The sequence below is a fragment of the Leuciscus leuciscus genome (genome assembly GCF_965113295.1).
Source record: "Leuciscus leuciscus genome assembly, chromosome: 22".
NCBI lineage: Eukaryota > Metazoa > Chordata > Actinopteri > Cypriniformes > Leuciscidae > Leuciscus > Leuciscus leuciscus.
The window spans coordinates 21127304-21154889 of NC_138746.1; the positions used below are offsets into that span (position 1 = coordinate 21127304).

Genomic DNA, 27586 nt, shown 5'->3' on the forward strand with positions numbered 1-27586 from the left:
CTAATTATTAGAGATGACTACAGAGAAGTCTATATTTTGAAAGTGACAAAATCATATACGTTTATTTGTTGTTGATTAGTTGACCATTCAACTGATGCAACCATTTAAAAATGTTGTTTTGCACATTCCTAATTTCTACATTGGCTGCCACAAAAGCCCCAGCAAAACAAGTGGCATAAGAGAGTTGCTGACTGTCATTTTGGAAAGAGATGACGGAAAATTGGAAAACTGCTGAACTCATCAGTGCGTCATAAGCATTAGAGGCATCACTGTGTTTAATAACACACATTCATGAGGATGATGTGTCTGTAACGTACACTTGCTTGATCATTCACTGGTCAATAGTAAACGCCACGTGACTGTAAATGAGGGATTTCAGACAAAGACACTCTACTGTGCATTGTGTATGACATTACAGTCATACATCCTGAAAAATATATATATTTGAAATCGGATCTGACCATATATAACACTTCTCAAACAAATATTCTGAATTGAACATTCAGACTGAAACATTTCTGAAAATCCATTTCAACCAGAATTCAAATCACAAACACCATCGTTCAAAAGATTGGGGTCGGTAAGATGTTCTTGAAAGAAGTCTCTTTCAAAGATCAAAAATACAGTAAAAGGTTATATTGTTAAGTTTTATTACAATTTAAAATAACTGTTTTATATTTTAATATACTATTTTAAAATGTAATTTATTCCTGTGATGGTTCAGCATCATTACTCCAGTCTTCAGAGTCACATGATCATTCTAATATGCTGATTTGATGGTCAAGACACATTATATCTGAAATCAGTTGTGCTACTTCATATTTTTGTGGAAACCGTGATACAATTTTTCAGGATTCTTTGATCGAGTTAAAAAGATAAAAATAACAGCATTTGAAATATATTGTCACAATGTAAAAGTCTTTACTGTCACTTTTGATCAATTTAAAGCGATAGTTCACCCAAAAATGATCATTTACTAAAGTCGTTCCAAATTTATTTCTTCTGCTGAACACAAAAGAAGATATTTGGAAGAATATTGGTAAAAAAATACTACGCAAGACAATGGGGCCCATCAACTGTCTGGTTACCGACATTCTTTAAAATATCTTCTTACATTTTTTGGGAGAACTAACCCTTTAAAAATCTTACTGACCCAAACCTTTTTAATGTTTGTGAATGGATGTGGTTTGGTTTAAGTTTATAAAAGTAAAACCCCACACGGTTTTTGCTCTCATCATGATCCTTCAAGAGAGACAGACATGCCTCAGGCCTGACGATGAGACAAAGCACTCAAACACTCTCTCTCCGTCTGAAGCCATGATGGCATCTATAATGGCAAGGATGGCTGTGTCTGGGGGTTATGGACAGATTTAGCATGTGAGAGAAGGGCACAGTGACCGTTACTCTCCAGGATACAGTATTAGAGACTCCAGAAGCAGCATGTGTATGTGTGTGACAGTGGGGGTGAAGTTAGACGACTTCACGTGGTGACGTGGTTTATCAGAACAGGATAGCAAACCCCCAAAAGGCCGCAAAAAATAGACACTGGGGAAAAAAATAAAAAGAACTCATGCAAGAACAAAATTAAGACATGAAGTGTATGGAAAGGCAACATGCAAGAACGTTGGCTTCCGGTACCAGCACATTGGTACTCTGAGGAAGGGTTAAAAGTCTGTAAAGTGGTAAGAAGAGGGAAGCAAGCAAACTCAGCATTAAATGTCATGCAGTGCCCCAGAGAAGCGTGGAAATGACAGTTAAAGTTGTGTAAGTAAACGAGGAAGGAGAATGATGACGTGAACATCAGAACAGGTGAGTCAAAGCTGTTGTTCTGCAATTGGCCGATCAGTCCCCGGCGAGTCGTACCTGAGCGGGGATCCGATGAGAGAGGCGGGGGGTGTGGAGTTACTTCCTGCGTTGTGCCGTCTACGCACTGCTTGCCGACGAAACGTACTACGCTCTCGGCGAAATGTGACTGTGTCGTCGTTCCCTGGGGCTGCCGTAAAAGAGAAAGGCAGGAGGGAGTCCATCAATAGGGGAGCCACCAAAAATAAGCTTTCACTGAACTAGCAGCATGCAATGCTGCATACAAGCACAAGCTGCACTCTTGGAAGACAAGTGTAGACATAAGAATCATCAAACACACCAATGCAAAATATAAAGAGCCTGATGCTTACCCATGTCATATTTAATGCAAAACAAATTGAGTTAGCCCTAAGGAGTTTATTTATAAAGTAGTATGTGATATATATATATATATATATATATATATAATATAATTATAAGTCCGTTACACTTCATTTTCCCGTTTAAATAAACATTACATAAAAAAGAGAGACCAAACACAATTCTATTTTAGCCTGTATTTTTGGCAATAACTATGTACTATTTATTAAAACCAAGTATTCATTTCATGAAGTTAGTGTTTTTACGCATTTTTACATTTATTCCAATAATAACTAAAGGCAGTAACAATTCAAACAATGTATATTATTTGTGAACTAATGTTCAGCTGTTCTTTTTATTTTTATTTTCAGGATTCATCAAGCTTGTACACACTGGTCACAGACACAAAGATGTACCTTTAATTTCACCCAGCTGATTGCTCACTAAAATCCCCCCCAGTCATGTTTTCAGCCCATTTCAAGTTTGATTTTGACGCAACAAAGCGGTGAAATGGCCGGAGTTGTTTGTTTACTTTTTTAATTAGTCTTCCCATTAGCGGCTTCACTATCTTCATTCAGGCAGAGGAGAACACGCACAAAAACAAGAGGTAGGATTTATCACACGAACCAATCATATCCAATCATAGCATGATGGAGGCATTGCCTCCTCTCATGTGACTTTCCCCCATTCATTCTCGATTACCACACACTATACATATACACATACATACACAATCTACACTGCCCGGCCAAAAAAAATTACAATGTCAAGATTCATCAGGCTCAAATTGTGAAAAAATGGTTGGGTGGGACTGGGAGCATGAAGAATCATTTTCACACATGAATTGGCACCTTAAATTCATGTGCTGGAGGAGACTTTACAGAGTGCTTGACTCTTGCAGTGTCAATACAAGGTCTTGACCAAAAATGTATGCACCTCTTGATGGAAATAAATGCTGTGATCATTGTGATGTTTTCAAAGTTTTGACGAACATGCAGTCAAAAAAGGCAATATTGGAAGAAACATCTTTAGGAACCGGAATACAAATGTGATTATAAGAAGAAGAATAAAAATTCAATGTAATGATGTGTTTGCAACCAAACAGCCAGTGAAAAACATAACTAAAACTGCTTCGTCATCTTTCTGCATCCAGATGGTTAATCACATTGCTTTTGTAACATTATAAACCGTCTTTGCGAGCAGTTCTTCTAAACATGGACTTTAACTGCAGCACTCCCACTGCTGATGAACTTTGACCTGATCTGATGATTCATCACTGAAAGAAAAACTTTATTACTACAATAAAACAGTCTAAACAATCTCACGCAGGATCAGAAAGGCTATAAACAGAGGCACAATGGTTTTCTCTAGAACAATGCTTTTTCTATGTTCAGACCAGCTAATTTGTGAGTAATAAGCCTACAGAGAAGACAACAGAAGCACGACCAAGAAGAACATTAGACAATGTTCCATCAAACATGATCCAGTTACTGTTACAAATAAACAAAGCGAATCAGAAACAGCTAAAATTTCAAACCCTCACAAAGCACTAGTGCAAACACAGGAGAAAAGATATCATAACACAGACATCTAAACATCGCACACACCTCAATATATTACACTTGTACTATCCAAACACAAAAACACAGCATCTGATCACAAGTGGTCAGCAGTAGATAAAGGTGTAAACAGGGGCCATTACGTTTTATAATCACTGAAACAGCATTGATATCGCAATTCATTCTCACACAAGCAAAAGGTGCACAACGACTGAATGGTCACTGTAGACCAGAGGAGAGACTAAACCCTGCAGATCTCCCAGATATAGATTCAACAGGCTGTCAGAGTAACACATCAGTAATTCTGCAGGGGTTTGTGGGTCACAGCTGCACTGGCAAAACACACTGCATTAGCATCTATACTAGCTTCAGGGCAAAGCTTGTTATCTGATTGGCTACATTCTGCTGAAAAACATCCATCTGAGCTCTAACCTGCTGCAGACCTCAGATGTCTAGCACTTCAGAGTGACCTCAGAATCACTACTTAAAGAAACAGTTCCCAAAAAATGGAAATTCATCATTTACTCACCCTCATTTCGTTTCAAACTTGTATGATTTCTTTGCATCAAACAACACGAAAGGAAATGTTAGGCGGAATGTTCACGCTGTTCTTTGCCAGACAATGAAAGTGAATGGTGACCAGGAGATTTCAAGACAAATAGCTTTGTGTGAGGAACAAAAAAAAAATGTATGTCGTTGTTTACTAAAAATTTCATTTATTTGAGTTGAAAACGTGCATTTTCAAATTTCAGTTTTTTCACAATCAGTTAAAAAACTACTGACCCTCTACATTATTTATGTCAAATCTGCAATGCCACATCCTTGTCATGGAATATTTTTTTATACCATGGTCTGTCTGAATACTCTGGCTGGAAGTGCAATAAAAGCGTTTAATGCACAGGTAAATCCAAGTCAGTTCAATCACCGTTCTATATTAATGCACTGTTTTCATTGAAGCACACATACACATACACACACGTCACTCATACACAGAGAGTTGAGTCTGTGCTGCGCACACACAGAAACAGGAGCACATAAACTTATCAATACTGTCACGCGACTTTTAGAAATAAAATAGCTTTGCTACTGAATCTCTATATTATATTTCTCACCAAGGGGGTTACATCACTATTTTGAAGTAATTAAACTCTCAGTTTTGTTGTTAATAGAGAGACGCTGAACAGACACAGGTACGCATATCTCATCTCATCTCTCTCTCTCTCTCTCTCTCTCATCTCTCTCTCTCTCAGAGATAGATCTAACAAGCCTTAACTGACGAAAATAACTGTCAATTTTACCCTTCCGTTCAAATATTGAGCAGCAAACAACAAGTTGTCAATGCTGGCAAATTACAGTGGTAGAAGTGGGATAATCCACGGCTAGCTGTGCATTAAACGATTTTAATGCACTCCACAGAGGATTAAATGCATTAAAAATGTGAATGCACAGCTAGCCGAGGATTATCCCTTACATATGCAAACATAAATTCGATTTGAAAGTAAATAACGACTTAAAGTTGGCATGAAATGGAAATTCACCCTATTTACTAAATGCAACTTTTTGATCTTACTGCGAACGATTCATCCATGAATGTTTAATTTTTTTACCTTGAAATTTTTATTCAAAAAAACTTAAAACCCGACTTTCTCTGATGATGTATGCCGGACTTCTCCAATCGTTCAGGCCCCTTAAACTCCGCCCCTTTCTTACAATCAACTGCAAGCTTGCATTCAAATCGTCCTCCATCCAATCAACAACCACTAATAGAACAAACAAAGTCCCCACCCTATTTTTTTTTTTTATAATCCGTTTCACTTGGATGTATGTCATAATATGAAAGAAAAGATCTGTCACTACTTCTGTTACATTGCGTTCCAGACACAAAGCTTCTGGGTCAAATTGTTTGAGTTTATTATATTGCTTTTTATATTCAGCATTCACTTTCATTACGTGGAAAAGAGCAGTGTGGACATCGTGTTAAACTTCTCATTTTGCAGGTCATGGAAGAAAGTCATGAGGATTTGGAACAACATGACGGTGAGTAAATGAAGACAGAACTTAAATTTTTAGTAAGTGCATGTGCAATATCGCATTACTATGTGCTCACCCCGTGATCCTGTCGTTGCGTCTTGTGTGTGACTGAGGGAGATGGGGCAGGGCAGGCTGTTTCTGGAACGGGTCACTGACTCAAGCTGAGAGGCCCTTCCCAGCAGGGACGCCGCATCCAAAACCTCCCCCTCTTTTGCCTCCAGGTCCGACTTGGAAGTGGTAAGGGGTCTAGAACTTGCTGGTGCCCCCAAATGATGGGGGTCATTAAGGCAAGCAGTAGTGCTGCTGTCCAGGCTCAAGACCCGGGCGTGAGTTTTGGCGCTGCCTGTGCTCGGAGTACGTCGCGTAGCTCTGCGTTTGCCCTTCTCCTTGTCCTTTATTCGCTCCTTTTCCTTATCTCTCTGACTGTGAGTTTGCACTCCGTGCATTTTGGCCAGTAGCGAGGGTCCGCGGCGATCCTCGGGAGAGGGGCAGGAGTGGGGTGTGCTGGATGAGGAGTCTGTGCTGAGCTGGTGGGTGGAGTGTAGGCTGGAGGCACAACTAAGTTCGCTCTGATCACTGGAGTCTTCCTCCCCTTTCATGAACACTGCCGACCGAGGCTTTGCCATGCCACGTCCACAAATGTATTCCCGGTGCCTGCTGGCGTCAAAACTACTTGCACGCTGCTTACCGCTCCGTCGCCGACCACTCCGGGTGGCGGCAGACGAGGAGGCAGCCCGGTGAACAAGATTGGCTGTTTTGGATCGCACTTTGTCTGGTTCCGCCTCCTGGTGCTGGTGGGAAAGACCAGCAGAGACATCTACACTAGTCCTTGACGCCATCTCCAAAGTCCCCTCCCCCTGTTGACCCTCTGAGTTTGCAGGTTTGGGAGCATCACCAGTGGGCAATTTGGTGGCAAGTTCGTTGGCATGGGGGTTTTTATTAGCCTCCCCCGAGGCCACATTAGAGTTACGCGGGTCGGCGTGTCCCGCATTTACCTTCTCATCCCCAGACAGCGACAGCAGGCTTTCTACGTGTGTGGAGCTGGTCTGCTCACTGTGCAGGCTGCTCAGGGTGCTGTTGGTATCCCGGTCTGTCCCACTGCAGTAGCTCTCAGTGGAGCCGCTGCTGCGTGTGCTTAAACTCCGCAAACTTTCGGCACTGCGTCCACCTGTTCTTTCTCGACCCCCCTGAACACCTTCTGACTGGTACAGCCCAGATCCCCCTTCCCCAGCACACTCTCCTTCCCCTGCCTCTCGGGAGACAGACTGTGATATCCTGCGGCACTCCTTCGGATGATATCTGTGGAATTCGGTTACTGAAGTGCTGGGAGTTCCAGAGTCTGGCTGCTCAGAGCTCTCTGTCGCCCTCTGTGACCTGGAGGCCTCCATTTCACAGACAGGGTCCAGTCCTCCCCGGCGGGGTGGAGGGTACAGGCTGAACTCGGGCAGAGAAGGATCTGGAAAAGCAGATCCTGCAGAACTTGAGGTGCGAGGCAATCCGCGAGGTCGAGATGACTCTTTGCGGAATGACTGTGAGTGGGTGGAAAGATGGGCAGTAATTTCTGTGTCACAAGAGGACAGAGACTGACTGAAAGGGTGGGGGGTGGAGCCATAAAGGTCTTGAGCCAATGAGGTTGAAGGCTGCATGGAGGCAAAAGAGTCATTGGAGACAAGGCAGAACATCTTTGGGTCCGACATCAAATCTAGAGGGAAAGAGAAATTTAACAGTGTGTGTAAATTATACAGACGTGGGAGTTAAAATTTACCCTATTTTTAATGGACAATCCTGGTCTTACTGCGAACGATTTATGAGTGCATGTTATGTTATCAAAACGCAATGACTTGCTTGCTTTGCAGTTGTTACATTTATATTAAATATTGCAGTTTGGACGCTTTTATTGTGAATAGATGTCTGGGATAACAAAAGTTTATTAAATTGACAAGGTATCTGTGCACTCGCTACATACACAACCCAATGTGAAGGTGTTGTAGTGTTTTGAGCAGCACTGAGCTGATTTTTGCAGCTGCGATGTTTATGCACCGTTAGGCAGTGTGGGCCATATGACAAAGTTAATAAATACCCAAATAGATAATTTTCAATCATTAAATCAATGATGAACCAGAATTGTAGTCCAAAATTTAAAAACAAGCCCTGAGACATATCGACATCCCTAATAAACACACTTTTTCCTGAGTGCTGATGCAGTGTTAATAACTGATACAGTCATCTGCTCATTTATCACTCCATTCTGCACACTATCCAAAAACCACACTGTCCATAAGGTCTTTAGCTTATATGCTTTAGAAAGTCTGAGCTCAGAGTGCAGTGCTGATGTAACCTTTCTGTGTCATCTCATTATTCACAAAAAGCTTTTGTACGGATCACAAACTTTTGGTTTTCCAAAGACACAGACAACCTTTTTCATGTCAGTAATCATTTCAGCTATATAATACAGGTTTTCAACTTTTACGAAACACTTTACAGTTGAATAAAACTGCAGTCAATAAGATTTTGTTGAAGTCTATCCGTTTAAAAGCACAGTTTTGGTGGATGTTCCACGGAAAAAAACAACTTCATACAGATTCAGAATGACATGATGAGTAAATAATGACAGAATTCTTAAAGTGAGATCAATAGTGAACTTTTAGAGTTTCTAAAGACTAATTTGCATTGCATTATACTATAGCTGATGTTAATTAAGATTCACACCTTGGTCATGACTGCAACTCTGAGCCAAACTCAAACTAATGCCATCGGGAGCCTTTCCAACACCTGCCCCTGCAAACAGACAGAGAGAGACAGAGAAGGTCAAGTTTTATAACTTATTCATTAACTTAACGTATCCGCCCTCTCTCTCTGTCTCTCTCTCCTCTCTTCCTCCTCCTCTCTCACCTTTGCAGCTTTATTCAAACACATCACTGACGTGGCCCGCAGTACTGCAGGTCTTCTGACATATCGCTGCTGTCTGCAGAAAAACTCTTCTCTCTGATCCTGAACACTTCTATTTATAGCTATAGTAAACCTGGTTGACACTACTGTCCTCTGAGTTTTTAGCAACTCAAAAAGTCAACTTCTACTGAACACTTGAGAACACCCTGTAATGTTCCTGCTGCTGTCAGTTGGTCTTCCTTGTTCATTCTGGAGGTGTGTGATTGATAATATATAAATATATAATAAATATCGTTACATTTATATAGTGCTTTTCTGGGTACTCAAAGCGCTTTACATGGAAGGGGGAAATCTCCTCGACCACCACCAATGTGCAGCATCTACCTGGATGATGCGACGGCAGCCATATTGCGCCAGAACGCCCACCACACACCAGCTTACTGGTGGAGAGGAGACAGTGATGAACCCAATCAGTATATGGGGATGATTAGGAGGCCATGATGGACAGAGGCCAAGGGGCAAATTTGGCCAGGATGCCGGGGTTGCACCCCTACCCTTTTTCGAAGGACATCCTGGGATTTTTAATGACCACAGAGAGTCAGGACCTCGGTTTAACGTCTCATCCGAAGGACGGGCAAGCAGGTTGCACCAGGTTTTTATGATAAGGTGAATTTCATTTCTATATATATGTTCCACAAAACAAAGAAAGTCATACAGGTTTAAATGAAGGCGAGTAAAAAAATAAATAAATTACATTGTTTTTTAATTTTGGGTTCACTTTTTTTTTTAACTACATACTAATACTATAAGAGATTTAAAAAAAGGTCTCACGTTTGGTTGTGACTGAGCCTCCATGGGTTATCTGTTGGGAGTGAGAGAGAGATGAAACAAGCTCTGGTGAGTCATTTACATGAGATCATGATGTCTCTAACTTCCCATCACTGTTACTAATTTAGCAGACATGCACATCACAGTCATTTAATCACAACATAACCAATTAGACTTTGTTTCTACTCTATGACTTCACGATTCAACCAACAGATTCTGACCAAACACACACACAGACAGACAGTCTGGGACAAGCAGTGCTATAAGCCAGAACATAACACCCCTGAGCTTTCACCAATTATACAGCAGAAACAGACACAGACTCTAAACCAGGACAACGTCATTTAGCAAAAACTAATAATCGCATATTTTACTACAAAATTTGTGCAGTATATGCAGAAAAGTAAATAATACTAGGAATTTGTAATATTTAATATTGAATATTGTAAAAATGTTATTTATATTAATATATATTATAAATATAATGTATATGAATAAAAATAAATATATATAACATTTTTTATATTTTATTTAAAAATGAAAATATATATTAATTATAGTTTTACTTAATAATATATATTATTTATACTCATTGTTAAAATGATATTAAATGTATTATGTTTCAATATACATATTAAAAGTATATTATAAATGACCCTAAACAAAGAAAAAAAAATTTTCTGGAATATAATATAAAAAAATGTAAGGTAACTATGGCAGGGGTGTTCATTCTTATTCATAACCACAAAGCAATTATTTCAGACTCATCTTTAACTTATTTTGAAGCAAAGAGTGTTCTGTTTACATTACAATTCATGGTAACATCTGTAGTCCTCAGCTGTTAGTGCCCTCCAAAAACTTGCTTGGCTGTGGTGGTACTAACAATGTGCAGTGGTAATAAATCTTTGAATCTTAAAAATACAAACAAAAGAAATCCAGGCAAAAAAAGCAAAGCCCCCTTCTGGATCCCATTCCTATGGAACTTTGTGTCCGCCACGGAATAAAAAAGACAGACAGACGCACCTGATGGCTGGAGTCCATTCCTACGTAAGAGTTCCGTGAACTGCAGTCGACCGGTGGCGTCTCCTCCCGTGCAAAATCGGACATCTCTATTCCACCCCCTGGATCCCTGCACACACACACACACACACACACACACGCACACGCACACACAAACACACACAAAAGGTTAGTTACCTAGCAACACACTAACAGGAACAGCCTGAGGGTTTGAGAGTTAACGATGTCATTTATGATCAAACTTGCACAGCAGCACAGGCGCCAGCAGAGAGGAGATCATTGCAAGCATCTATCTAATGTCTGCCACCCATTAGGCAGAGATCACCCTCCCTCTCTTCATTTTTTGGGAGATTATAATAATATTTTTAGGAGGTTTATTTTGATTGGCCCCACAGAGAATAAAATGTGGTGGTGAATGGTAATCCCCACGGCCAGAGCTCACCTACCAACGTCTGCCTTTATTTTTTGCTCTTTTTTTGTTGCAGCTAGAGGCAGTTTTCAGGAGATACATGAGGGTCTTTGGAAGAATTCAAAACAGATGAGCTCTTCAGCTCAGGGGGGCCTCAAGCACAAATATCATTTATTTTGTTAATTAGTGTAAGTACAGACCTGAACAAACCAGGAATGTCCCTCCAGATGTGCGTTTATAGTACATCCAGTATCGATTTCTCTTTTTCATATAAATATGTCTTGATTGATGCCTGTAAAAAAATGTAGTTAAAGCAACACCAAAGCACTTTTCCTCTTCGGTCCCCCTACAGGTTGGAAGCGGAATTGTCCATTACCTTAGCCTACCGCAGCCTACCGTCGCACGCACGCTATTTGTTTATCCAACACCGGCTTTGGAAATATCGATGTCCACAGACAAGGTAGAGTATGTTGCATGATTTTATGAAAGTATGATGTATTGCAACATCAGAAACGAAGAAAAACAAAATAATGACATTGCTTGCTATTTTTTTGCTATTGTAACGCTTGCCGTAAAGCAAGTCAAATTTGTAGTTTCTTATGTCTCATTCGAACTACAGATCCGCTACCCAATCTGGCACTTGCATAGTGCGGTTATAGCCGATAGAGGGTCGCAAAGCGAATGCAGAAGTGCCGTTCACCCTGATACGAGTTGATGAACCACTGAAACGATTTTGAAAACATTATTTTAAGGTACAAAATAATCTTTGGTGTTGCTTTAAAAATGCTTGATTCATGATTCGAGTAACTGTGTTTAATGTGTTCTGACTCTGACAGTTTGCAGACTGTTTCTGACTCCTCTGAGCAAACAAACAAGAGCATCAGGTTTGTGTGTTGGTTTATAAGGCTCTATATCAGTTCTCCTGATTCACTCACTCCTTCCCCTCCTCCCTTTCTCTCTCTCTCAGTGGGTGATGAATGGATCCAGCATGACAGCAGATTAGCTCTCGGAAACATCCCTACCGCTGAGTAACAGCGCTGTCCCTTAATCAAAACTTTGTTGAGATGAATTAGAACCGTTCTGAGTGGAATCAGAGCCTCCTTGTCGAGATTCGAAATCCTTCTCGGAAAACGTGACATTCAAAAGCTTTTCTTGAGATAAGTCACTTTCCTAAACAGAATCAGAACCTTTCCTGAGAAGATTTAACCCCTAGGATGATTTATATCACAACCTTTATTGAGAGAATTCAGAACCTGAAATGATTCAAAACTGTTCTTCAGAAATATCAGAAACTTCCAAGCCAAATCAGAAACTTCTTAAACTAAATCAGACTCGTTTATACAAGCTCAAAACTCTCTACTTTTTGTAATGGCTTTTGAGTAAACCAATAAATGATTCTTACCCAGGCCCATTTGAGTGTTCTTGCCGGGTGCCGGTGCCCTCACGTTGGTGCTCTGCCCCCTGTACCCGCCCCTCACTCCCTTTGGCCCGCAGCTCCACCACCTCCCCTTCATCCAGCGCGGTGTGCAGGCGATAATTCACAGCCTTCAGCAGCACAAACATACCTGCTATCACCCCACAGTAGATCCCCACAATCACCATGGTGGGGGGCAAGGCCTACAGAGAGAGAGACACAGCAAGAGATTTTACATGAGTACAAAATAAGTCATTTTTGTGGTTTTGAGCTCATTTGCAATATCTTTCTAAATGCTGGGGTCAGTATGATTTTTATAGAGAAATAACTACTTTTATTCGGCAGGGATGGATTAATTTGATTAAAAGTGACAGTAAAGATGTTTATATTTTTACAAAAGATTTCTATTTCTAATAAATGCAGTTCATTTGAAAATTCTATTCATCTTGAAAAACTGTCTTCAACATTGATGATAATAAGAAATGTTTCTTGAGCACCAAATCAGCACATTCAAATTATTTCTGAAGGATTATGAATAATGGCTGATGAACATTTAGCTTTGCCATCACAGAAATACATTTTAAATTATATTAAAATAAAACAGTTACTTAAATTTGTAACAATATTTCAGAACATTCCAGTTTTTACTGTGCAAAATGCAACCTTGGTGAGCATTAAAGACTAAAAGTGATGATACACAGGGCAACTTTTTGAGCAATGTTGCCGTCAACGGCAAACCGGATGAGACACAGGGCCCATGACCGATCTAAATGATCCAGATAGAAATGTATTGCCCATTTTTAATGGGAAAGTGCCCAAGCAACAATTGCTCGGCAGGATTGCCCAGCAACATTGCTCAAAAAGTTACCCTGTGTATCATCCCCCTAACATTTTTTATTTAAAAAGTAAAAACCTTACCGATCACAACTTCTGAAAGGTTGAGTACAATCCTTAGATCTATTATTGATCTATTGTATTTCCCCATCAATTAATTAATAAAAAAGCCACATCGTTTCAAATACTGACATTAAAGCAAACCATGGCATTAGACGGTGTGATAGGCTCACATATTTCAGCCTATTAACATCCTTCTGTTGTATAAATATCATATACAAATATAGGACTCGGTTATACAGAGTTACGGGGTTATGAAAAGGGGCAACAATATTTCAGTCGCAACCGGAGGGCAGAGGCTAAAAACAGCCTGGCACTGAACGGACATCTGTGGACTAAACCCCTCTCCATATCTGACACACACTCATATTCATCCTCAAAAAACAGAGGAGCACATTCATCAGTTGCTCATTCAGTGATTATTTCAGCACTATTGTAGGACTTTACGTGATGTTGTTTAGCTGTGGTTGAAAGGCAATAAAGTACCCAAGCAGAACCTACATGGATTGACGGATGGATGGATGTGTGCAGGAAGTCAAATATGGACTGAGTGGCACCAGCCGCTCCATCACAGATCTAATACACAGACCTGAGACCTCACCCACAGAACGGGCATGGCTTTAAAAGTTACACACATGATGCCTATTAAAAGTTTCTTTTTATAAATAGACTGCAGACAGGAGTGTAATGTTTCACAGTGAAGAGGGATTTTGTTGTGACATGAGTCGTTATGATAAAGATGGAATTTGATGATGTTTTTTTCAATGCATTTTCTGTGAAGACTCTGAAATCAAATCTGTGGAATTCTGCGGAATTGGTTTAAATATGGTCAAATGTGGCAAACGGCTGAGAGTACTGCACTTTTGTGGCTGAAAGCATAATCAAAATGAGCTGATATAGCCTATTTAATAAACAAACACACAATGGGTAGGTGGGAACGGGTTGAACTTTGCAAAGAGTGAAAGAAGTTTAACATTTCTGTGTTCACTGTTCAGCTCATTCTGGTGATTATAATTAAAACAGATCAGAACTCACTGTGGCTGTTTTGAGTGTCACTACAATTCACTAATAAATCCTGATTAGATCAAAAGCCCAATACTACGAAATATTGGCATCTATGGTTCTGTGAAGAAGAATCTTTAATATCATTCAAACATTTGGGGTCTGTAATATTTTTCAGAGAGAATAAATGCTGCTCTTCAAACTTCTGTTCATCAAAGAATCATGTGAAAAAAAAGTGTAAATGGGTTTCCACAAAAAAAAATATTACGCAGCACAACTGTTTTCAACTGATAATAATAAATGTTTCTTGAGCATCCCATCATCATATTATGATTTCTGAAGGATCATGTGACACTGAAAACTCAGTTTAGCATCACAGGAATACATTTTGGAACCTTAACATTGTACTGAAGGTTATTTACTGGTGAAAGGTTCTTACAATTACTAAAAATGTCTTCACATTAAGAAACAAGGGTTCTTTTAAGGACTATTCACTGAAAGGTTTTTCTATGGAATCGCTGTGTATGTTGTTTATATAAGATAAGTTATTTTGACTATCTTTTTTCTCTCAATGAAAGTTAAACAGTTTTGTTACCTATTTCCAATGCCCTTCAAAATATCATCTTCTGTATTCCACAGAAACAAAGTCAAACAGGTTTGAAATGACACGAAGAACTATCCCTTTAAAGCAGAGAAAGACTAAACACGCACCAAATCTCATGACATCAGGTCTAAAATACTCAACTGTCAAAACATGTCGTCAAGACCAAAACAAAGCCTCATCAAGCCAGAACTGAACCGATTCAGTTGGAACAAATTATATTTCTAGGTTTTCCATAACCATGGATAACAGAAACGTAGCCTGTGAGTACTGGAAATGGATGTACATGGATCATAAAGAGAGAGAGAAAGAGAGAGAGAGAGAGAGAGAGAGAGAGAGAGAGAGAGAGAGAGAGAGAGAGAGAGAGAGAGAGAGAGAGAATGAGGAAAAGATAGAGATGATAGAGATGACAGAGATGGGCTGATAAGGACTGAGGGATGGAGAGAAGAAGAAACCCGACGGCTGCATCTCTCACCATGTAGAGCGTGAACGGGAGGCAGAGCAGCAGCAGCCACAGGTAAAGGTGAAGCGCGTTCACGAAGGTGTTCTGGTGGGGGTCGTAATACCATCCGCCTGTCACCGACGCCCACACGCCCTGCCGCAGGATCTGCAGGGTCTGCGACCCCATATTTACCCCCTATCCCCTCTCTAGCCGTCTCGGAGCAGGAGGTACGGCGCTGGCCCGTCGAGCCCCGTCGCAGCCATCTTCTTCTCTGTGGTCCTCCAGAGCTGCGCTTCCCGTCCCATCGTGCTCTGCGCGCACCCGGCAGCTCGCGCTCAGCTCGTGTGGAAAGTGGCGCTGCGCGTGCCAGAGATACGGGTTATTCTGCAGCGCCACCTCGCGGCGAACGCGAGTATCGACCAACAAAAACATCTGGGGCGATACAGTTGAAAGCTTTGATTTGTTTTGTTTTTTTGCAACCTGTTTACTTACGTTTGATAAATAAACAATCACATCCTCTTAGTGAGTTTGTTGGATAAAAAAAAGATTATATCGTATCGTTATGTATTTATACTAAGCGCGAGTGGGTATTCGAAAAAAATAGAAACAAATATTTAACATGATTCTTTCGTACCATTATGCATTTTTACTGTAAGCGCGGACGCGGTTACTGTGCGCATCCAGGTGCAATAAATTAGGTCATGGCTGGCAGTATTTAGGTCGAGCTAATTGTCACTGTAATATGAATAAAACTGAATTCTCATCAGATCAGAACAGATCTGCTGCTGGCTATGAGTCTGTTTCTAGAGCACTAATAGAGAGCGCAGTTCACGTTTATGCAGAAGCGCAAAAGATGCGAGTGCCAATCCGAACACACGGGGGCGCTGCGCAATATATAATCTCTATAGGAAGACATTATAGTATGTCTTCATTATTACGTAGTAATTGAATCACTTACAAAGAACATACAAAAACAGAGTTTTAATAGGCAGAAAAAAAAGTCTGTACACTATTTGAATTATGAATGACATTGCAAAAAGGTTCTGAAAAACAACTTATTTTCACTGTGAATGATACAACTCAGAAACACTGAAATATAGAAAATGACATACAGAGATGATGACATACACATTTCAGTTCCCTTATTTCAAAAATTATTAAATTACAAAGAAAATTCATTTATATATATAATAACCGTAACAGTCCAGAGAACTGGTGCAGAGAACTGTCCAAAGGTTTGTACAGCAATCAGTCCTGCAACATGAAATCAAAATTGTTTGTGGCTGGCCACTGGCCAGCAAGTGTTACTGCAGACGTGCACGTTTCTCAGGCGGTGGTTTGTTGGGTGTAGTTTGTGGGGCCGGCCGGGCAGGGCCAGGAGGGGCGGGAGGTTTCGCCTCTCGTTCTTCTTGAGGCTTCACAGTCTCAACTGGCACTTCTGGCTCTTTCTTTACCTCCACTAAGGACAGACAGTGAGAGAGATATTTATATATATTGTATATTAGCAAAGAAAATTATATGGACAAAAGTTTATACACATACTATATGTTTACACCAACAGTGACTGTAATGACATCGCATTCTAAATACATGAGGTGTGTCCCAATACTTTTGTCCATAGGGCTTGACATTCACTTTTTTGTGGCCAGTGGTTTTCCAAAGTTACAAGCCACTCAGCATTTTCACTGGCCACAATTTGAATTGTCGATAGCATGGGGGAAAACTGCCATATAGATATTTTTAATATTACCTCTGTCACTTTAAGACCTGATGCACGGATTCAAGATTACACATGCATTTTCTTTCTTAACTGTTCAACTAAAACACAACTGACTGTGTTTACGTGAATACTCGCCAAGACCGGCATTTTTACATTATTTTGTGTGTTTGACTATTTAAGTGCAATAAGCAGCGAAAAATTACTCAAGAGGCAGCTTTATGTGCGCACACTTTGGGTGAGAGCACAAAATATGTGGAAATGAGTAAAATTATGCACAATACACGCAATCCCACGCCAAATTTCAAGCCCTGTAACACCAACAATATTCATCCAGAGCAAACTAAACGAGTGAGTGAGGGAGTCGGGTTTGTGTGTAACCCCGTCGGAGAGATGAGAGAGAGAGAGAGCGCAGCTAGTAACGTGTAGCCTATCTTTTCTGCAGAATATTGGAAGTGTTTCAGATATTTCAGTAGCCTATCGAAAAATCTATATTTTTGACAATACTACATAGAATACAATACAATAGAAACATTTATATATTCAAATATTTATATAAACCAAAGTGGCTAGTAGGAGTGATGGCGAGTGATTATATTTTTCCAACCAAAACACAAAAATGTGCTGCTTTTTCAAATATACTGCAGCACGTTCTTTTTTTAAATTGCTTTGAAACTGCAATGGACATTGTCATTTTTGTTCAGCATCATGTCAAACTCTACTTGACTGTGATTGCATCTGAATTTTTACATGTTTTTAAAATATGGCTTATATACAGATTAGTTGAAGTATTTACAAAACTGAATTGTGATTTTCATCTGTAGTGTGTGATATGGTGAGACCTAGTTGAGTATGTATTTATGAGCATTGTATGAGTATGTATTTGCGCACCTGGGACAGGCTTCTCTCCTGGTTTGGGCTGAAACAGAGACACAAAAATCAGTGAGAATTTAAATGAAATTTTCCTTTTTCTATTTAGAAACCAGTTAGAAATGTTTCATGTGTATATTAGTACCTGATAGAAAGTTGGGGGAAATTTATTGCGTAGATCTAGTAGCAGCGTGTCAACTCTCTGCCTCTGGAACAAAGAACTCGGCTCCTCTTTCCGCTTAGATTTAGGTTTAACCCTTTCTATAACAACACATACAACACACAAATGTAACACTTTTTGACAGGTACAGTTGTACTTGCTGAAAGACGCTTCCTGCTGCTGTGTGTGTTCTCACCTTTCTCCTCCTGGTCTTTAAAGTGCCACCAGTACCCTTTGGACGGGTGGTACCTGCAGAACGACATTGCTTCATCAAACGCAGACTGAATCCCATGAACCGCTGAGAGCTGGGACACATCAGAACAAAAGATTGATGTTCATACTGATAAGAGAAAGGAGTTATTAAATTGTTCTAAGGTTTATAAACGCACCACTCTGGAATTGATGACTGATCCCAGGTCAGGCGCCTGATACACCACTCCGGCTATGATATAGTAGTCAGCAAGAGGGATCACTGCAGGGAAGGGAAACAGAACATGCAAAAAGATTTTAATGTTTTGTTTTTCTGCAGAGAAATTTAATGTCAGCATATTGAATATAAAGTGAACAATGGGAAAAATTCCTGGTATTACTGTGTACAATTTATCAGTGCACATTATTACAACTTCATTCCATAATTGACTAATTTCGCAACATTGACTCGAGCTTATTAATGACACTATTGTCTCCTGTAGAGATGCTTATAGCTGAAATGAGCTCATTTCATAACTTTACAGTTATTGAACTGAATCAACACTTAACTGATTTGAACAAAATATTGATACTGATGTCTAATGTAGAGCTGCTTTATAGCAACATTTTAATTAGTTTCATATTTGATGAAGTTTGTATCACTGATCCTTATTTTCCTGTTAATCACTGTAAAGCTGCTTTAAACAATTTGTATTGTATAAAGCGCTTTATAAATAAAGGTGACTTGACTATTTCAAAATTCAAAACAGAATTGTAATAATATATCAAAAAGTAATAACCTCTGAAACAACTTTTTGTCATCTAAAAATGTTCTTGCAATTTAATCTCTCAATAAGAATTAACACAAACAGAAGAGTGATTGCAGAATAAGGGAGACAAAGTTGTAACAAATAAGACAGCAGAAACTTTATGTATTAGTGATGAAAGCATTTAATCTGTCAATGTTAATTTAATGGTCAGTCTTCAATCAAACCACATTTATAAAGTAAAAGTACTAAATTATGCTGCTTTCCAAAATATACTGTAACAACATTCTGTTTCAATTTTATGACGGGCGGACCTCGGCCCCTCTAGGGAGCTCCAGGGACATGATTAGATAATTGTGTAAAAAAATGTATTTAAATGAATCAATCTGTTGATTCATCAATTCATCAAAATGAATTTAAGATCTCAAACTATAGAATAATAAATATAAAAGAAGTACACTGACTTGTATCTGTACTCAAACCTTAGTTGTGAAAGTGTCTCAATCCACATTACATTCACAATGTTTTTAGAAAGCCTAAACAATTTTAATATAATAATAATTATTATTATTATTGTCATTATCTCAAACACTGGCAAAAACATTCTATGTTAAAACTGCTTTAACGTTGTCCTTTTTGTTAACTATGATGTCAAACGCAACTTAACCTGGATCGCAAGTCTGTCAACATTATAGTTTAGAGATATGAAAATATTAGCCGATACCGATCCATTATAGCCTCATTATAAAAACTAAATTCTTACCATTTAAAGCCATGTCACAAGCACACAATTATAATGTTCTCATTATTTTTATTTATTTAGTTTTATGTAGCCTATATGACAGACTTGCGCTGCACATAATGTCCCTAACTGTATTTTCCTCTTTTGAAGTGATTCCAATCATATTTCAAACAATTCAAAACCATCATGGCGAACAGTGCACATCTGAAGTTTCTCAGCTGAAGGAAATAAACCATTATTTATTGGCGTTAATACATGGGCCAAATTTTCTAACATAAAAAATGAACAAATATTGGCAGATAACGATATGGTGGCTGATGTATCGTGCGTCCCTATTACAGTTGATACAAAAATGTATAATCTAAAAATACAACGTAGACACCAAATCAAAAATATTAATAAATTATGATACATAATGATGATACTAAAAGAAAAAAAAAAACAGCCTCACAGACAGCAGAAACTGAACAGCAATGAAGAAACTCACCTTGTGTTGGTGATTGTCTCTGCTGCTTTCTGATGATGTACAGAATCGGCTCCTGAGCGTGAAGCAAAATATATTCCACACCCACCATCTGACTACACACACAAAACATGAAATAAGCACACAAACAACACACTCTACTGCAGCTCAACCTATTTTTTTTAATTATTAGAATACAAAACAATCAGCAGTGTGACAGTTAAATAAAGATAACATATTTGTCTGTCTTTGTGTTTCCAACTCGTAGACATGTAGATTACATTCTGACACATCTACTATATACATTACCCAGATTTGAACAGCATCGTGCAGTGCTTACTTGAGGTGATCCAGGGTTAATCTCTGCATTTTCACCACCTCGTTGTTGCAGGTTCGATCATAAAAGGGATTGCTCCTCTCAGAGAAATACTCCACCACATTGCTGGGGTTCAGGATGGGTACCCAGCCACTGTCCACCCACGAGATGCCCAGCAGATTATCTGACAAACACAAAAAACACTGTATAATAACAGAATAATAGATCTGAATAATATATCTGGGAGGTCACCGTTATGAAGCTCTCTTACAAGGAGCAAAAGTCAATAGTGAGGCGACCCGAGCTATTTGGGAGCAAGATTTGGGGCGCTCTCAATTAATGCGGATACTTGGACAGTATGCACATTTGGCAGTATGCAGGCAATATATCATTTTGTACAGTTGAGCTACAGTTGAAACTTTTACATCGTCACCAAATTACCCCGTTACGCAGACGTAAGTTTAACCCAAATTATTCTCTGCATTGTCTGAAGTGCAAAGTAGAAGAGGAGACTTCGTTCACTGCACTTGGAAATGTATAAATATTAAAGCCTATTGGGCACAAATTTGTAGGAGACTTATATTTATTCTATGACTTATATACTTTGTCTTATATTTTATACAAGATGTGACCTCAATCCACTTTATATTTTGTTATGTGCTGCTGATAAAAACATAAAGAGTGCTTCAAACAGGAAATTGTTTAATCTCCTTACTTATACTGCCCTTAAGAGCATTTTTCTTAAATGGATCTCTGAAGTGATTTTTGATTTTTTAATATATTACTTACTGGTAAAAAGGGAAAATGGATTATAGGACTAAGTATATAGGTCCCAGAGGATTTCACGTATTTTGCAAAACCTGGTCAACATGAACCTATTTGTTGTTGTTTGTTTTTTGACGATGCATATCTATGGTTTATGTTGGAACATACTTGTGATCTGTGGCCAGTGTTTTATTTTTTATGTTATGTTAAAGAATGAAATAAATAAATAAATAAAGCAATAATAAAAAAGCCTGCTGCTTATTAAAAAAAAAAAAAAAAAAAAAAATCATATTCGAATGAGAATATTTCCGTCACTGAAAAAACAAGCAAACAAAAATAAAATTGCCAGTAGAAAATAACACTGCGCGCCTCCTTCAAAAACAAACTACAGCGACAATGCTAAAGAGTGTGATTATGTTGGCTTGACAAAGAAAACGTTCTGTTAATCTATTTTTTTATTTCTTATAAAGCGTTTTAATGTGATGGCGAAAGGACCTGACAGGAATAAAACATCGTTGTAAAACAATTCGTGAAATACGTGATAAAGTACCTCTTAAATCCGCCGACGCCATCTTCGCAGTTCCGACTCAGGCGCAGGGTGATGATGATGACACAATAATCGTCGACGCTCTATGACGATTGCTCCATGTAGTATATTAATAAAACCCAATACAAATTCTGAATTAAAAATATGCCATTTTAATTTGTTTATTTATTAAAACTCATTGTTGAAAAAATCTCGCTACCCCTTATGAAATTCATATTTCATGGAAATGGAAATGTGTACAGTAGAGGGCATATAATAAACTTCATGAATAAAAAAAAAAATCTAAAGTCATTTTTGCTGGATCATCGAAGATCAGCAGCAAGTACATTGGCCAATAAAGTGAGATTAAAGGCATACAAATATTTATTTTATATTTATTTATTGCAGGTTTGTAGTATTCTGATTTTGCATTTCACTGTTTTTATTCATTCTGAAGAATACTGATTATTTTTTGCATAAGTGAGATGAGTAAATACATTCTCTTTTGGTTCTATAAAATATTTTAAAAATAATTTTAAATACATCGTTTTTCTGGTTAATTGAGTCTTTCTGGTCAATGATATAATCTTTTTGGCAACATAATCCATGAATGTTGACATTTACTAAAGTGCAGGTAAATATCTTGGCTCTCACTTAGATCACTCTTGCTATGTTTACAAGTGTTCAGTCACACACACTCACACATGCACACACACACACACACACACACACACACACACACACACACACACACACACACACACACACACACACACACACACACACACACACACACACACACACACACACACACACACACACACACACACACACACACACACACACAGAGAGAGAGAGAGAGAGAGAGACACTCATACACAATAATAATAATATACAACATTTTAGATTTTAAAGCATGAAATTAGGACAAAAATAATTATATTCTTTAAAAGGCCTATAGAGGTCAACACAACCATGAAAGGCTTTTTTAGAATTATGTAAAGGGACTTTCGCACCAGGTAGATGCCTTTGGACCTAATTTAAAGTACATTGGTTGAAACATCATCCCTTAAGAAGAATTCATCAGATGGGACAAATACTCACTCAGAATTCTGCAGGAATATATGAGTGCAGTGCAGCGTAAACATAATACCTGCAGAGCAAAAACAGGATTAAACCAATATAAACTCCACAAAAGATCCATTAAATTCCACATCCAACCCCAATTCCAGTCAAGCTCAAATGCCACAAATCTTCAACCTACCAAGAGGTGACAATATAGCATTGCCTCAAGTCAAGTGCAACGTTCTCATTACAAACTAAGATAGTATAATAAATTATAGTTCCTCATTATGGCAGCTAACCTGAAAAACATGTTTCTTTTTTAAAACGAACAAAACAAAATCAGAGTTTTATCTGTTCCCAAACAGAACTTTCAAATATGCGATAATTCTGACCAACCCTAAAATAAGAAAAGTCCTGACTTGTACAAAGTCAGCGTTGTACAAGCAGCTTTGCCCTAGAGACAGAAAAAGATAGATCTATTGAGGACAGATGGTGCTATTCTTTCACAAACTATATTGTTACAAAAGGTATTGTTACTATAATGATAAATTAATGTATTATTTTAATATGTTATTAAGTGTTTTCAGAACATTTCTGGCATTTTAAAATAATCAGAAAAGAAAAGGAGCAATTGTAACATTCTTTTTTTTCTTTTCTTTTTTTTTTAAACATTTTCGCTATAACTTATAAACACATTGAGAAAGACTGCTATTTATTTTTAAAAAAAAAGCATCTATCATCTAACAATTTTTAACGAGCAACAAGAGATAAATAGTTAAGATATTGTTAGAAATAAAATAGTAGGGCAGGTTGGGGTTAGATATTCGTGATTCGTGAAATGTCCTGTTTAATGCCTTACTGTATGTATTCATATGCTTTCATGTGTCACAGTGTATAAAGGCAATAAACATTTAATTAGTCTTGTTCCTGGATTTTCTTTGTATGTTTGTTTACTTTCCCAAATGCTCCTCTTTTAAATGTTTTGCTTTAACAACTAACTTAGCAAATGTTTATGTATTTCCTATAGTAAGACAGAATACTGGACATCAAAGAAAGAAAGAAAGAAAGAAAGAAAGAAAGAAAGAAAGAAAGAAAGAAAGAAAGAAAGAAAGAAAGAAAGAAAGAAAGAAAGAAAGAAAGAAAGAAAGAAAGAAAGAAAGAAAGAAAGTGATACGAATGGGCTTGTTTTTTTCTGACAGATAGAACTCTAAGCTTAGAAATGGTCTGAATTGCACATGTGTTTGTGAGTATGAAAATGACAGACTGAGCAAAGCACTCCTCATCCAGCACGATTTACCGCAATCACGACACACCCAGACACAACCATTTGCAGCACACACACACACACACACACACACACACACACACACACACACACACACACACACACACACCTGTGGGACACAAACATGACGTTTCAAAGAGAAACTCATTACGGAGATATTCACCATTACTAGATCAATGAATGTGGGTTGACAATAACTTTGCTGTGGGCATAATGAAAGAGAGAAGAACAGTTCTTCTGAATCAAGGGAGGATCAAAAGGAAGGAGGTTAAACTGTATTTAAACAGCTCTTTTCCGTGTCCGACAGCAGCTGTTTTCTGGGGGCAGAAATCACGTCACACGAAATCATCGTTTGAGCAAGTGAAATGCGTTTGTTAACGGCTGAGTTGCGCTCAGCTGGATTTCACTGGAGACGGGACGCCGGAGCAGGAGACTGACACACAGGCCGGCTATATCGCTCCATCCGCGATGACCGCATTTCTTAAGGGCAGCGCGCGCACTGTGGCTTGATGCGCGCGCTCACTCCCTATTGAGTCATTCGGTGAGAGCAGGACGTGCCGATCCCGTTCTGCCAGACCGCTGGAAAAAACGATAGAGGGGGAGAAAAAGAGGAAAAATTCACAGTACTGCTTGTGTGCGTGAATCATCCAGGAATCCATCTTTAAAACCGAACCCTGAAGAGCTGCAGGGCATGTAAACGCGCGAGGAGGCAACGAACGCAGCGCTAAAACGTGAGTTCCAGGGAATTGCCGAATCGGTGGGGATGAGCGTGGAGCACGGCAGATTTGAAGGAAGTATACGCAAGGGAAACAGCACGATGAGCGTCAAGAGCGGCAGCGCGAACACCACCATCATGCAGCCTCCCGGTGGCCGGAGCCGCGGAGACGCGCGCTACCCGCAACACGCGCCCCACCAGAGCGGTTCGGTGGTGAAACCCCAAAACGAGCCCGCGGACCTGGTGAAACGAGCCCTGGACTTCAAGACGCAGGGGACGCAGTGCTACAAGGATAAAAAATACCGCGAGGCCATCGGCAAATACCACCGCGCGCTACTGGAAATGAAGGGTCTGTGTCGCGTGCTGGGGGACCCGGACACCAGCAAATCCCCGTCCACCGTCCTGACCAGCATCAGCAAGTCCAGCCTGACGGACGAGCAGAAAGGCGAGGTGGAGAACGCGGAGTTGGAGTGCTACAACAGCCTGGCTGGTGGGAACGCACATCATGTTTCACCACATGTTTCAATGCACATGTTTTCTATGCATTCCACCTGTTAAGACTGAATGAAAGCAGGGCCGCCATAATATTCAGATCAGTAGCCTACTATTCGATTTGGTCCCTCCAATCCTAAATATGACTTGAAAGAATGTAATTTTTCTGAGTGAATGTTTTCAGTTCTGCTTGCAGAATAACGTCAAGATTTGTCTAGATTGCAGGTCATATATCTAAATTTGATTCTAAACTGTAAATCATGACAACACGTCTAAAATATCCTTATCAACAAAACAAAAAAATGTAAATCGTCATTGGTGGAATTCATTTTGTCTGTGTTTGCATGTAGCTTGTCTGTTGCAGATGGAGCTTGTGAATTATGAACGAGTGAAAGAGTACTGTCTGAAGGTTTTGAGAAAGGAGGGCGAGAATTTTAAAGCCCTGTATCGCTCTGGCGTGGCGTATTATCATCTGGGAGATTTCAACAAAGCCCTGCACTACTTAAAGGAGTCACACAAACAACAGCCCACAGGTTAGTCAGATCAAACTCTCTCACACACTATACCAGCTTTTCTCAAACTGGGGACAAATAGTCTGAATAGAGCCAAATAGAGTGACATTTCAGAAAACATTTCCAGTGGCCTTGGTTCCTTTAAAAATGTAAGCCTTGGAACAAAATCAGAAATCAATCTCAATGTTTCTATTCATCATGTTAAGAGCAGTGATATTAAAATAACACAATTCTCAATAATAAGCAGCAGCTTCTGAACCCAAACCACCTGCTCTCCAGGATGACATTGATTGGGCTGATAAAGGAATAATAAAAACTCAAAAAGATGAATCTTTCACTACACCCACATTTTCTGTTAAACCAGCTGTTTCCTCCTTTTCTATGTATGTGGGACAGATACCAATGTCATCCGCTACATCCAGCTGACGGAAATGAAGATTCGACGAAACGCCCAGAGAGAAAAATCTGAAGTTCCGTAAAAACAGCTCCCGCTTGAATAGCTTTCCACTGCGGACACCCCACTATCCCCTCATCGCACTCTCCGTGGACGAGGTTCGGCATTTCATGGAAGACTTTGTTCCAGTGCGGGTCAACACACCTGTCTCAGTCCTGTCAGAAACAGTCTCTGGCTCAGATTGAAGAGCTGAATCAGGTGTGCTGTGCCCTGGAGTAGACTGTGGAGACCCGGGAAAGGAGACCACCAGGGATCTCACTGGCATTTATTATACTTTCTGAAGTACAGTAGTACTGTCAAAATGCTTGCTTTTAATCCTCAGTTGTATTTAAGTTCTGGAAAACGAACAGATGTAGGTCTCTCGCGGTGGTTGTGCTCCACAGAACACCATTTTGTGGCTGGTGAAACATACTGTAGTTTACATATTCCTGCTGCTTTGTCTTTGTATATTGTTTTCAGATCATGACAATGTTTTTTATTCGAGATTCCGAATCAGTTTTGTTGTAAACACATAAAGCTCCTTCATTTGAAGTGCAATTAAGTGTCACTACTAGTGAAAATGATGCCAATCATAGACAACCTATTCTTCACTTAACACCCACATTCAAATCGCAGTGATCTCTCAAGATCTCACACGCACAGAGTGGGCTTAAGTGTACACACACACACACACACACACACACACACACACAGTGAACATGAGTGTAAGCATGTGAATCAAGCACAGTCTGACTGACACGTATACAAAAGCATGTAGGAGTTAAATAAACTGTGGTCATTGTTATAAGTAGAAGTGTGTGTTTTTAGTTTTTTTTCATGCTGTGTAATTTATATCTGATTCTTACTGATAGTGAAAAGTGAAATTTTCATTTTGACAGTGAAGGGACTTTTTCTATCTATATTTCCACTGTACTCTACTGTTTATTATGGGCTTTACTTGCAGCTTAACAGCAGGTACACAAAACAGTCCAATTCACTGCTCCATTCTGGTTGCTATGGTGAGGTTGCATGGAAATCATCCTTTGAGACAGATGGGGATGGTGTCCTAGACATGCTCGCTTAGACAAATCTGTGTAAAACAGAGGAATGAAAGATTAAACGGTTGAGCAGTCTGTCTAAATGTCTAAACTGCTGATTTAGTATTTAGTAATTATGTTAAAATTGAAGTAATGTGGACCAATAAGATCGCATTACTACAGAACAATAATCTCAATCAAAATGAAGGCAAGATACACTAAGACAATTGTTTTGTATGCAAATTAGGCATCATGATTAAACACGCTCTAATTCCATAAC

General features: G+C 39.2%; 3 protein-coding genes across 6 annotated transcripts in view; 1 reads left to right on the forward strand and 2 right to left on the reverse strand.

Annotated features, from left to right (window-relative positions):
* The window catches only part of pcnx1 (pecanex 1), a 34088-nt gene extending 18530 nt beyond the window's left edge, over window positions 1-15558 (reverse strand). For 2 of the 4 annotated variants that reach the window (XM_082154044.1, XM_082154043.1), the window contains exons 1-7: window positions 15286-15558; window positions 12302-12516; window positions 10494-10599; window positions 9474-9504; window positions 8463-8531; window positions 5830-7455; window positions 1864-1993 (exon numbers count right to left, since the gene is read on the reverse strand). In XM_082154044.1, the coding sequence (XP_082010170.1) occupies window positions 1864-1993; window positions 5830-7455; window positions 8463-8531; window positions 9474-9504; window positions 10494-10599; window positions 12302-12516; window positions 15286-15438 (2330 nt within the window). In that variant the 5' untranslated portion in view covers window positions 15439-15558. The remainder of the gene's footprint in view (window positions 1-1863; window positions 1994-5829; window positions 7456-8462; window positions 8532-9473; window positions 9505-10493; window positions 10600-12301; window positions 12517-15285) is intronic. The other 2 variants (XM_082154046.1, XM_082154045.1) reach the window with 1 other exon arrangement.
* A 660-nt stretch (window positions 15559-16218) lies between these two features.
* Window positions 16219-21888, reverse strand: med6 (mediator complex subunit 6). Its single transcript, XM_082154077.1, has 8 exons — window positions 21792-21888; window positions 20501-20660; window positions 20185-20276; window positions 18389-18471; window positions 18196-18304; window positions 17985-18100; window positions 17861-17888; window positions 16219-16711 (listed from the first exon to the last, which is right to left on the reverse strand). The coding sequence occupies exons 1-8, from the start codon at window positions 21811-21813 to the stop codon at window positions 16557-16559; spliced, it is 765 nt and encodes a 254-aa protein (XP_082010203.1). The 5' UTR covers window positions 21814-21888; the 3' UTR covers window positions 16219-16556.
* Window positions 21889-24214: 2326 nt separating this feature from the next.
* Window positions 24215-27083, forward strand: ttc9 (tetratricopeptide repeat domain 9). The gene is made up of 3 exons (XM_082154741.1): window positions 24215-25322; window positions 25675-25857; window positions 26233-27083. Exons 1-3 carry the CDS (start codon window positions 24881-24883, stop codon window positions 26313-26315), a joined length of 708 nt encoding a protein of 235 aa, XP_082010867.1. The 5' UTR covers window positions 24215-24880; the 3' UTR covers window positions 26316-27083.
* Window positions 27084-27586: the final 503 nt, after the last annotated feature.